The sequence below is a fragment of the Molothrus aeneus genome, chromosome 23 (genome assembly GCF_037042795.1).
Source record: "Molothrus aeneus isolate 106 chromosome 23, BPBGC_Maene_1.0, whole genome shotgun sequence".
Taxonomy (NCBI): domain Eukaryota; kingdom Metazoa; phylum Chordata; class Aves; order Passeriformes; family Icteridae; genus Molothrus; species Molothrus aeneus.
The window spans coordinates 270,843-283,286 of NC_089668.1; the positions used below are offsets into that span (position 1 = coordinate 270,843).

General features: G+C 63.7%; 1 protein-coding gene across 1 annotated transcript in view; it reads left to right on the forward strand.

Moving 5' to 3' along the window:
* The first annotated feature begins 6,318 nt into the window (after window positions 1-6,318).
* Window positions 6,319-12,444, forward strand: part of AHDC1 (AT-hook DNA binding motif containing 1) — a 49,670-nt gene continuing 43,544 nt past the window's right edge. Inside the window, exon 1 of the mRNA XM_066564669.1 lies at window positions 6,319-6,503. Within this exon, the coding sequence (XP_066420766.1) occupies window positions 6,368-6,503 (136 nt within the window). The 5' untranslated portion in view covers window positions 6,319-6,367. The remainder of the gene's footprint in view (window positions 6,504-12,444) is intronic.

Genomic DNA, 12,444 nt, shown 5'->3' on the forward strand with positions numbered 1-12,444 from the left:
CAGAGAAATCCCCCTGCCCCCAAGGCCATGTGGGGAGGGCACACACCAACCTCCCTTGCAAATAAAAGCCTGGAAACGCTGGGTTGGGAGGAATTTGGGTTTGCAAAGCTGCCCCCATGCAGAGCACCCTGCAGCCCCCCAGCACTCCCCAGGAGGGGACTGTCCCTCCTGCCAGCTGTGACAGGGAGGGGTCCTGTGCTGGCAGGCTGGGGAGGAAGGGGTTAATTTTCCTTGCAGCTTGGCCTCCCCAGCAGGGCCCAGCTGTGCCGGTAATGAATTCCTCAGCACTGATGGGAAGGAGGGACCGGCCCCCACCCCAGTCAGGGGGGCTCAGTCTATGAGGAAAATGCTGGGCATATGGGGAGGGGGGCAGGGTTTGGGGACATACCAGGGGCTGTGGGGATATCCTGAGGGGTTTGGGGACATACCAGGAGGCTTGGGACGTGCCACCATCCCTGGGTGCCAGCAGGCATCCTCACACCTCCTACAAGGGCATTTGATCCCCGGCACATGGTTGTGGAGTGGAGCAGGGCTGGACGTGCCCCTGCTTGCCCATCCCTGGGGAAGGGCCAGGCCCCAGCCAGGAGGGTGGCAGGCTGCCCGGGGCAGGGGGACAGAGCAGATGGTGTGGCAGGGACAGGAGAGGCAGCGGCTGCTGCCAGCAGCCCCAGGCACAGCCCTGGTGCCTGATCGTGGCCAAGGGCTCTGGACGGGGCTGGCCCTGGGGGACACGGCCAGGGCACCCCATGGCCACGGCCCTGGCACTGCCATCCCCTGACATGTGGCACACACAGGCTCTGGCACCCACCCAGAGCCCCAAACCCCCTCTCCCTCTGGGTGGGCACACACATCTCACCCACCCAATGTGTCCCTTGTCCCCACAGCCATGGGGACGTGTGCTGTCCCCCTCCACCACTGAGGGGACAAAAAGCCTTCAGACCAGGGGAGCACCCCAGTCCAAACCCTGGCACAACACTGGCACAAGACAGGGTTGGAGTGCCCAGTCTGTACCCACTGGTGCTGGGCAGGGTCCATTTGATTCATCCCAAGTAATTAAAGTCCCTATTTAATCACAACTGGAGGTTTCATAGACCAGGGCTGGCCTGGGGGGCTATGGGGACCCCAACCCCATCCAGGGAGCAATGGACTGAGAGCTGCTTCTGGATGGGCCCCGGTGTGTGAGCTCCAGCTATGCCAGCCCCAGCTCCATCCCTGTTCCTGCCCTTTCCTGCCTGCTCATGCCCTCAGAGGGGCCGGTCCCACCATTCTCTGTCCAGCCCCAGCTTGAAGTGATGCCACCCTTCCATGTCCAGCCAAGGCCCCTTGTCCCCAGCAGTGCTGGTAGCAGGAGGGGTCAGGACCCGGGTGGATTTGCCATGGTAACCCCTGTGCCACCACGGCCACGTCACCAGAGTGTGTCCCCATCTTGCTGTCATTGCTGTGAAGGCTCTTGGGGATGTGGGGCCCCACATTGCAGGTGCCTGTGTGAGGGGGCTGAAGGGGGGACCCCCGTCCTGGTCCCCATCCTTCCATACTCCTCCTCCCCCAGCAGGAGGGTGAGGGGCTTAAAGGATTTTGCTGCGGGGTGACCACAGGCTGGGCAGGGGAGGGGCATCGATTTTATGTTAATGCTGAGCAGCATTGATCAGGGTGGAGGGGCAGCTGTGGGTGGGCACAGCCCAGGGTCACCCTCCACAGAGCTCCAGCAGCGATGGGCAGGTGGGCAGGGAGGTTAGGACCCCTCCTAAGGTGCTGCAGGCTTGTGTCTGCTTCAGAGCTTGCTGGGGGCTCGAGGGGAAGAGCACAGCTCAGAGCTGGGGGCTGTGCTCGTCCCCTTCCTCTCCCGGCCGGCTGGTCCCTGCAGCAGCAGCTCCAGAGGGGAGAGAGAGCAGCCCAGCCCCCTCGCCCGGCCCTGCCCTGCCCCCGAGGGTCCCTCCAGCGCCCCCAGGTCCCCCCGGTGCTCCGGACCCTCTCCCCGTGGTGCCGAGCCCCCTTGCCCCTTTCCTGCCCGCACACCTGCCCGGCCCAGGTGGCCCGGCTGTGCCTGGCTGCTCTGCCAGCCCGGGCCAGCCTGGGCCAGCCTGGGCCGGCCCGGGGGGCTCTGGAGGCAGCGAGCCCCCCCGTGGCAGGGCACAGGGTGGGGATGCTGCAGAGCCCGGCACGGGCAGCAGAGCCACCCTGCCCTCACCCCCGGGGGCTGCTGGGGACCCTCGGGACCCCCCAGGAGCCATCCCCACCCACAGCAGGGCGGGGGCTCGGCCCTGTGCCCCTGGCCCCGGCTCCCCGGGGACTGGCAGAGCCCGCAGAGCCCTGGGTCGTGGAGCAGAGCCACGTCTCCGCGGCAGCAGTGGCCAGACAACAGTGGAAAATGGCCAAAAATGTGGGTTTAGGCTTGACCAGGCTTGAGCCTGCCCATCCAGGCCTGCAGGCACTGTCCCCTCAGAGGGGAAACTGAGGCACAGATGGATTTATCTGCAGTCACCCAGCAGCTCAGCATCAGTCACTGTGAGGGGACACCTTTTTCCACGGAAAAACAACAGATAATTGGGAAGAGCTGTGCACTGACAACAGCAGCATCTGTGACAGCAGTCTGTGGGGGAGCAGCAGGATTTGGGGACGGGGTTTTCTGGGCGTGGGAATGGTCGGGTGACAGCGCCAACACAGGAGATGGGGAGGGGCACAGCGGGAGCCTTGTTCTGCTGGCCACGGGGCTGCTCGGAAATGGTTTTATTGGGAGAAACTGGGAAAGGTTTTGCTGCTGCTCCAGGGCAGCCTGGTGCTGGAATTCGGGAGTGAATTGGGCTTTTCTGCCGCAGTTGCCTTCATGGAGACAAAAACCTGGCTGGCCACAACTCTCCACAGGCCTTGGAAGGTCAGGACCCCCCCCCCCCCCCACCCCCAGACCCCATCAGGGTCTCTGGACCGTGCTCCCCACAACAACTCCTGTATCCCAGCACAGCATCAATCAAACACCTTCCTCTGCCTCCTCGCCCTCTGTCCCCGTGCCCCAGATCTCCCCACAGCACCCCAGAGCCCCCTACCCCTGCTCCCACCCCGGGAGCTGGTGGCTTTGGGGGGGACAGCCGCCACCCCCAGCCCGGCCAGGCTCAGCCTTCGGGGCCAAACCCGGGCAGCTCGGCCTGGCCCCGGGCTCGGGGGGCTGCTCGGGGGCGGCTGGCGGGGACACGGCCCGAGCGGGGACAGCGGCGGCAGAGCAGCCGCTAGATGGTAGCGTTAGTCCACGCCAACGCTGCTGACACAGCACTTGGCTGGGAGAGCGCGTCCGGTGACCCGGGCGGCCCCGGGGACCCGCCTGCGCCACCCCCTCCCCGGCTGAAGTGAAATCCTGGCAGGGCTGAGCTCGCGCGGAGCGGTGACACGAGTGGCACGGGCACAGCTCACCCGCCCCAGTGCCACTGCTGGAGCCACCTGTGCCCGCGGGGACGAGCGGGGGACCCCGCTCCCAGCCCCACCTCCACCCCAAACTCAGACCCCAAACGCGCCCCAGACCACACGGGGCACGAGCCTGGCGTGGGAGGGATCAAAGCCAGGCCTGGGCACCAGCAGGATGAGGCACCCAGCTCAGTGTGGGGTGCTGGGCACCCACGGGAGTCTGGCAGGGCCAGGTCGGGGGGTCCCTCCCACTGCAAAGCCCCTCTCAAGTCCTCATCCTCCTCCAGCCCTGCCCGGGGCTCCATGCCAGACTGATATATATATTTTATGATAACTATAGAGATGCACTTCAAACCTGACAAAGGACTTTGACAATTTTAAGCATCTCTTTGATTAATACATGACCTTTTAATGCTTTGGATTAAATTAATAAATCTTTTACATTCTAACCCATTCTGCTTGCAATGTCATGGGTTTTGCACGACCTCTCTCTCTTCCCTGCCCTGTCCCTCTGTCCCTCTCCCCCCGTCCCTGCACAGGTACAGTAATCCACAGCCTTGCAATATTCATGGGGCACAGAGCCCTGCAAAGCCAGAAGGGAGGGGATACTCCTTGGTGGTTTTTTTTTTTTTGAACCATCCCTAAAAATAGCAAGAAAATTCAAAGCTGACATTCAGGGCGAGGGGACGAGGAAGCCTGCAGAGTTGCTCACTCAGCCACCAGCAATTGCAGCGATCCTGTCTGCGTGTGCAGATTCCTCTGCTGACCGGGCTGGAGCCCAGGCCTGCACTCTGCTCGGCTCCCAGGAGCAGTGCAGCCTGCTCCCCATCCCTGCCCAGGGTGTGCAGAGCCCAGCCAGCCCCAAACCCAGCCCCAAACCCAGCCCCAAACCCAGCTGATCCTGCTGGGGTGCACGGAGGGGATGGAGCTGCACCTTTCCAGTTGCAGTAGGTCCCAGCTGGAGGACAGCTCTCAAGCTCACCAGTTCATCCCAGTTTAGCAGTAAAGCTGGGGTGAGCAGTGTGTCTGGAGCTCAGATTCCTTCCTTGCTGCCTGTTGATCCAAAAACACGGGTGAATCCCCAACGTGCCCCACACAGGCGAGGCAAAGGGCTGCTGTAAAGCCAGGTGCTGTGTCTCTCCCTGCACCCATGTGTTATTCCATCGATGACTCACGTGTTATTAGCAGCCAAGCAATATTCCCAATTCCCTGGAGTTAACCCTTCACTCGTCACTCACAAAACCACGATGTCATAACAAACATCACTGGTATTATCTACTTTAATTGTATTGTATCTACCCAGCTCCGGGAACATTAACAGCGACGGTGACTTGGTGCTGGGGAGATGCTCCGTGGAGCTGTGGGGAGGGAGCTTATGAGATGCTTGGAAAGTTGGGAGGCAGCTCCCAGCTCTGCCACCACTGTCCCGAGGGGCCTTGCTCACCACCTTTCCACCTGGCATTCCCTTCATCACATGGCCAAGAGGGGATACAAAAAAAAATTTGGAAGGGCAGGGTGTTAGCAAACAGCAGGGATGTTGCCAGGTCTCAGAGAGAGCTTTTGATTAAAAAAAAAAAAAAAAAAAAAAAAAAAAAGAGTTAAAAGTTGGGGGGGGGGGCACAGGGAGGAGGAAAGGAAAAATGGACATTGTTGGCTCCATGGGCATACTGGGCTCCGTGGGCACACTCAGCCCCGTGGGCTCACTGGGCTGTAGGGGCACACTGGGCACACTGGGCTCCATGGGCACCCTGGGCTCCGTGGGCACACTGGGCACACTCAGCTCCGTGGGCACACTGGGCACACTGGGCACATTGGGCTCCATGGGCACCCTGGGCACCCTGGGCTCCGTGGGGTGCGTGAGGGCGCAGGGGTGCTGTCCTGGAGACAGCCACGAACCCGTGCACCCCAGGCTGTGGGGAGGGGGCTGCAGAAGGGGTGGGGGTGTGTGTGGGTGTGTGTGTGTGTGTGTGTGTGCCCGAGCCCTGCCTCCCCGAGGAAGGGGCGCGCAGTGCGGGTGCAACCCGGGAGAGGGCAGCAATGCCCCGCGCATCCCGGCGGCACCGCGGCGAGCGGGGGCAGCCCGGGGGGGTTACCCTGCCCCGGGGTGTCCCCCCCAAAGTGTCCCCTCTCTGTGAGGATCCCCCCTCCCAGGGCGGCGCTCAGCGGCCGCGCGCCCGTTTGCGCCCCTCCCTGCGCGCCTCGCAGCGACTGGGAGGAGAAAAAAGGCAGGGGGAGGAAGGAGGGGAAAAAAAAGAGGGGGGGGAAAGGAAGGACTACAAGGCCCGGCATGCCCCGGCGGTGCTGCACGGCTCCCCGGGGTGCCGGATGCTGGCCGTGCCGCTGACAGCGGAGCGGAGCGGAGCCGCGGTCCCCGCCGCGCACGGAGAGAGGAGCGAGGGGCTGGGCGCGCCTGGCCGCCGGCTCTGCTCCCCCCCTTTTATCCCAGCCCCCACAAAGCCGGGAGCGGCAGAAGGCAAGAGAGAGGGAGGAGGTGGTGGTGGTGGAGGAGGAGGAGGAGGAGGAGGAGGAGGAGGAGGAGGGAGGAGGAGGAGGAGGAGGAGGAGGAGGAGGAAGGGGGGAGGCAGCGGCAAGCCAGGGCTCTGCTGCGCTGTGTCTTTCTTTGCTTTCCGCAGGCGGCGAGCGGCGGAGGCGCAGAGGGGAGGTCGGTTCCCCTCCGCCTCCCGCTCCGCTGCCTTTTGTGTGTGTGTGAGAGGCGAAGGGGGGGGGAGAAAAAAAGAGGAGGAAAAAAAGGGGGAAAAAAAGGTGAAAAAAAGGGGGAGAAAAAAAAAAAGGAAAAAAAAAGGGGGAAAAAAATAAGCTAAGCGGTAGAGGGGAGAGAAAATCCCGGAAAAAATAAAATAGAGGGGTGGAGGGGGGGAGAGGGAAGGAGGAAAGAGCAGGCAGGGGACGGAGGAGGGGGCGGGCTGGCAGGAGCGGAGTTGCCTGGGGAGAATGTGAGCAGGAGGCGCTGGAAATGCTCTCGTTGAAGGTGGCGAGCGGTGCCGAGGGCTCCGGGACCCCCGCGGCCGGTCAGGACGCAGCCCCGGCGGGCGGCAGGAGCCTCCCCAAGCGGGCGGGCTCCGAGGGGCGCGGAGCGCAGGAGCCGGCGGGTGAGTACCGGGGACCCCCGCCTTTGTGTGGGGCTGGGAGGGGGGGGAGGACACTCGGGACACCCCCTTTGGGCAGAGCGGGGGGGGGAGGAGGCGGCGTGTCGCGTGCATGTGTCCCCCCCCGCGCCGTCCCCTCCGCTGAAGTTGCGCGGCGAGTTGGTGCCAAATTGCCGGAGTTTAATGGCACTTGTGGTGGGGAGGGGCGTGCGGGCGCGGGGGGCCCGGGGCGAGCCCCCCATGGCGCGGGGGCTGCCGTGGCCGCGGGCTCGGCCGCCTCCCCCCGGACACCCCCCGGCCGTGCCCCCCCGGGCGCGAGCGGTGAGTGACAGCTGTCAGAGCCGGCTCCGGCCGCTAGAAGGCAGAGCCTGTCAGCGGCGCGGGGGGCTCGGGGGGCTCCCCGGAGGCCAGGGGCACCCCCCGGGGCACAGCCTCCCGCCGCCGTCCCCGGGCAGGCCGGCTCGGGGGAGCGGGGGCTGCCCCGGGGGGCACTCCCGCGAGGCTGCGGGGCGAGGGGCGTGCGGGAGGCTCCCCCAGCCCCGCCGGTGAAGTTGCGTGGTCCGTGGCGCGGGGCTCGGCGAGCGGTTGTTACTCCCGTGCCTGTCATCCCCCCTCTGATTTGTTTTTATCGATCAGCTGATTTACCCCCCCCCCCCGCCCCCCCGCGCGGCCCCTCGGTGCTTGCGACAGGGACCACGGGGGACCGCGGTGGCTCTGGCGGGGGCTGGAGTCACCCCGCAGGGTCACGCTGACGCCAGACCCTCTGTGCTTGATGTCCCCGAGGCCGGCGCAGGTGGAGACACCTGAGTCCCCGCTTGTTTATGTGCTGGGGGGACGACGTGGCCGTGCCCACGACCAGGTGGCCTCGTGCGTCCAGCCCGCCTGGCCGCGGCTGCCAGGAGAGCCCCCCAAAAGCGGCGGGGTGAGCTCATTGTGTGCCACAGCGCGCGGTGGAGTCACTCCAGATTTATCCTGGCGTGACAGAGAGCAGAAGCGAACCCCCGGGGCGCCGGGCACAGATCCTGCCCCGCTCTCCTTCCCACCCTGCTGCCGGCGTGCTCTGAGTCGGGGGCGCGTGGTCCAAATCGGGGCCCCGTGGTCTGAATCGAGGCCCCCCTCCCAAGCCTCTCCCCCTTTCCTCGCCCCCCCAGGTGTCCCCTTACACTGGCTTCTCCTGCTGGGCTGTGGAATTTGCAGGGGAGGGTGGTGGTGGTGGTGGGGAGCGGGGGGTGGAAGAGGAGGGCGGAGGGGGGGGCTGGAGAAGGGATGGCGCGGCGCCAAATTCCGCTCTGCCATGTCTCTGTAACCTGAATAGGCCAACTCCATCCCCGGTGCGAGTCCCCCGGGGCTCTGCCGCGCTCCGATGCAGTCAGGCGGGAGGTGGCTTTCGGTCGGCTCCCGGCGTGTCCCCCCGGCAGCCCCAGCCCGGTTCCCTCCCGGACCGGCCGGAGCCACCGCCGGGAGGCGGCCTGGCAGGAGGCGGAGGTGGTTTGGGGGAGAGGGGTTGGCACCGTGGCGGCCACGGGGTAGCCAAGGACATCCCCGAGCGGGGCGGGCGGCAGAGGAGAAGCCATGGAAGCCCATGGAAGGTTAAGGGAAGCCTGGAGGGGCTGGCGCTGCCCTGGCCTCCTTAGAGGAGGCAGCAGAGACCCGGGGCAGGCTATTTCTGCTGAGATCCCGAGGAAAGCTCTGGGAGAATTGTGGGCTTCTATAAATAGTGTGTGTCAGCCGAGTGGAAACAGGGCCTTGAAATGCTCCTGCTATTCTCCCGAGTGCTTGGAACCAGCTCTTGGTAAACAGGGCAGCGGTGGGGAGGGCTGTTTCCTTCTTCCGGGCTCGGTAACAGGAGCGGGAGGGATGTGGGGGGGATTTTTGCCTGGTGATATGGCAGCGTTTTCCCCCTGGGGCCGGCCGGCTGGATGCCGGGCTGTGGCCGGGCTGCCCGGATGCGGGATGGCCCCTGAATGCGTCGCAGATGTGTGTCCTCCCCCACCGCCGTCCCCTCCCCGCCCCACTGCCCGCCAAACTTCGGGGCTGGGATGCGCCGTGCGCTCCGCTCCCTGGGGAGCCGGTGATGCTGGGGGAGCTTTTTGGGATGTGAGGGCTCAGCTGGCCAGGAGATGCTCAGCACACCCCCTCCTCTGCCGGCATAGGGGTGCATGGGTCACAGCCTGGTTCCCTCTCTCCCATCCGTGTCCATCCGTCGGTCCCGGCTGGAGTTGTTCCCGCTCTGCCTCGGGGCACATGCTGAGCCAAGCCTTGGCCCCTTGCTGGAGGGCAAGGATTTGATCCCATGGGACCTTCCCAGGCATGTCTGGACACCCAGGGTGCTGGGGACCTTGTTCCTCAGGGGGCTCTGCATGCAGTGGGGACATGGTGGCATGTTCCCAGGGCGTTTGCTTGGCTCTGGGGCACATCCTGGCAGGCACAGTGCTGTGGTGAGCATTCGGCTTCCCACGAGGACCTGGCATCGTGCTCATTTGTCACCACCCCTCGCACCCACACCCCAATATTCACCTTGTGCTGCAGACAGTGGCTCGAAAGCTGCCTTGTTATTATTTTCCTTAAAAATAACACAAAAGGGAAATAACTGGGCTGTGCTCAGCTCCCCACTGGGAGTTTTTAGGGTGATGTACAGTGGGCTGAGCAGTGGGAGGGATCCAGCACACTTCTGGTGGGATTTGGTGTTGGATTCGGAGTTCACCAGGGTGTCACAGGGCTGGGGGGCCCACCCCATCCCTGTGTGCTGCCTGCCCGGTGCTCAGTGCTGGCACAGCCGAGCGTGTTCATGGCGTGGGTGGGAAGGGGCGAGCGCCAGTCCGGTGGGGTTTTTTTTCCCTTCTCCATCTTTCTTTTTTTTTTTTTTCCTCCTTTTTTCTTTCTTTTTTTTCCCTCCCTCTCTGTGGGTTGAGCGTTGGGGCGACAGACAGGGAAAGTCTGAGCAATGGTCTCCGTGCTGGTGCTGTCTTCAATCACCGCGTCCCAGAATCCCTCGCTCTGGGCCTTCTAGGCACAAGGGCTTACAGCGAAAATCGGCAGCTGCAGCTGCGAGTGAAAGCACAAGAGCCCGGCTGGGTCTTTGGCATCGGCAGGAGAGCAAAAAAAAGCTGGGGGAGGCGAGGAGGGAAGGGAAAAGGCGGGGGGAAATGTGCCCTGTGGTTTTTTTCCAGGCTTGCCACCGAGGGTTGTGTTTCAGAGCATCGGTTCCCGGGCGCGGGAAGAGGCGGGAGGATGGGGGGTGCGGAGCGATGCCTCCGGGGAGCTCATTAAAATCTGTCGGCTCCCCCCTTTCGCCGGCCGAGAGAGGCTGGATGCAGAGGGAAGGAGGGAGGGACGTGCTGGGAAGGAACATGCCGGCGAACCGGCTGCCCGGTGGGGACAGTTGCCGGCCCGGGCAGGAACGCTGCCCCGGGGGCTCACCTGTCGGAGCACGTCGGCCGCGGCTGCCAGCGAGGCCGGGACAGGGCTGGCGTGTGCCGGGGACTCCCTCGGCCGTGAGGGGGCTCGGCGGTGATGGGCTGCCCGGGTGCTGGCAGGTGGTGCCTGGTGATGGTGTCTGGGGCGATGCCGGGGGTCAGAGGGTGCAGCAGGGAGGGGAGCGCGAGTGGGAGCTGCCTGCACGTGCATGGGCAGCGTCGGGAGTGCTGGCTGTGCAGGCAGCGTTTGGTGTGCAGGTAGGGTGTGTGGACAGGGTTTGGTGCACAGGCAAACACTGGCTGTGCAGGAAGGGTTGCTGTGCAGGTGGAGCTTGGTGTGCTGGCAGGGTTTGCTGTGCAGGCAGTTTGGTGTACAAGGCAGGGGGTGCAGGCAGGGATTGGTGTGCATGGGCAGAGTTTAGTTTGCAGGCAGGGTTTGGTACAGAGGCAGGTATTGATGTGCACAGGGAGGGTTTGGTGTGCAGGCAAAGACTGATATACAGGGATGAGGCTGGCTTGGAGATCCTGGGTGCTAAGATGGGTCTGGGCAGGTGTTTGCAGGAGACCACCCTCGCAAAAACATCTCCTTCTCCTCCCCAGTGAAGGGGACTGGCAGGGACTGTCCCCCTTCCCATTCCAAATCGCATGACAGGCTGGAGGGAGAGCGTTGGTGCAGGCTGGCCTGGCACAATACGGGGAGACAGAGGAGAGGCAGAACGTGGTATTGATCCTCTCAGAGGGAGAGGGAAGCAGTTCTGGCATCCTCCAGCTCCAATCCTCTGCCCTTCCCACCGCCAAACCAGCTCCAGGCAGAGGGAGCACCATGCTGTGCCATGCCATGCCATGCCATGCCATGCCATGCCATGCCATGCCATGCCATGCCATGCCATCCCATCCCATCCCATCCCATCCCATCCCATGCCATCCCATCCCATCCCATGCCATCCCATCCCTCAGCTGCTGCCTCCAGGGCCTCAAGCCCCACGCACACTCTCCCTCTTCTCTCTTCTTCCCTCTTTCCTCTTCCCTCTTCGCCTCCTGCTGACTTCAGCGCATCGGCTTGGGCTCAGCGCCTGAACATTCCTTGCAAAACCTGGGCCTAAAATATCTGGAGGAGGATGGAGCGCCTTGGGCGAGGGAGATGAGCTCCTCAGCTGCAGGAAAGAGGGAGGCTGCTGGGCTGGAGGCAGCAGGGACGCTCTGCTCCCTGCCAGCTGCCAGCCCCGCTGGCCCCCCGGGAAAACGCCGGGAATAAATCTTGCCTAGTGAAGTCGGCGGTTTGGTTTGGTTTGGTTTGGTTTGGTTTGGTTTGGTTTGGTTTGGATGTGCCCAGCAGAAGCAGGGGCACGAGCACCCTGTGGAGCACCAGATGAGTGGCACAGGGAGCGGGGATGGCATTGGGAGAGGGGTGACAGAAGGGCAGGGTGGCATGGAGTGTGGTGACAACAAAACAGGGGGATAGGGAGAGTAGGGTCACAGGGCAACAGGGTAGCAGGGTGACAGTGGATCAGGATGGCAGGGAATGGGATGAAGAGGGAGCAGGAGAACAGGGTGCCATGGGAGAGGGGTGGCAGAGAGCAGAGTGGCAGGGAACTAGGGTGGCAGTGGAGAAGGGTGACAGAGGAGCAGGGTGACAGAGGAGCAAGGAGGCAGGGAAACGGGATGGAAGGGTGACAAGAGAGCAGGGTGGCAGGAGAGTGAGCTGGGTTGGGGTGGCTGAGGAGGGACAATAACTGCTGGGAGGGAGGTGCTAGGCGGGAGCTGTGTGAGAACCAGTTTGCAAGGTCCAGATTGGCAGCAGATCCTGAACCAGGAGGAGCTGAGCATCCATACGGCCCCTGCCGAGATCAGACGCGACGACAGCGACTCGGTTTGGGGGAAGAAATTGGAGGCGGGGGAAGCTTTTTTGCTGAAATGAAATTTGAACCCCAAAGTGGGAGGGAAGTGGAGGTGGGGGGCACGGCTCTCTCCACATGGTTATTACTGCTGTTTTCCACCCAGCTGAAAGGAGAATGTAGCTTAATATGGACCCGCGGGGAGGAGAAGCACTCGGGAACGGGGATTTGGCAGGAGGGAGCTGGGAAACAGCGAGAGGAACGTAGAGGTGAGAGTGGCCAGGGCTTTGCCCAGGGAGGAGAGGACGGAGCCGGGCTGGAACAAGGCGCTATTGTTCTTGGCGAGCAGGGGGCCAGCCGCGGCCCCCCCAGACCCGCAGAGCTGGCGCGGATGTGGGGAAGGTTTTTGGGACCGGTTTTTCCCGGCGGATTGCTGGCTGGGAGTGAGAAGAGCTCGCTGTGCTGGGGTGCACCAAAGGGAGCTCACGAAACACCCAGAGAGGCAAAGGGAGACTCTGGCGTTTGATGGGGAGGTGATGGCAGGTGAGAGGACAGGGGTGAGTGGGGGGAATTTTGGATCAGTGAGCGGGAGTGGGGGCGGTGGGGCAGGGGCTTGGTGGCTGGAGGACGATGTGGGAATGGGGCGAAACCCAGCGTCCCTCATTCTGCCAGCACAGCAGAATGTGCTGCTCC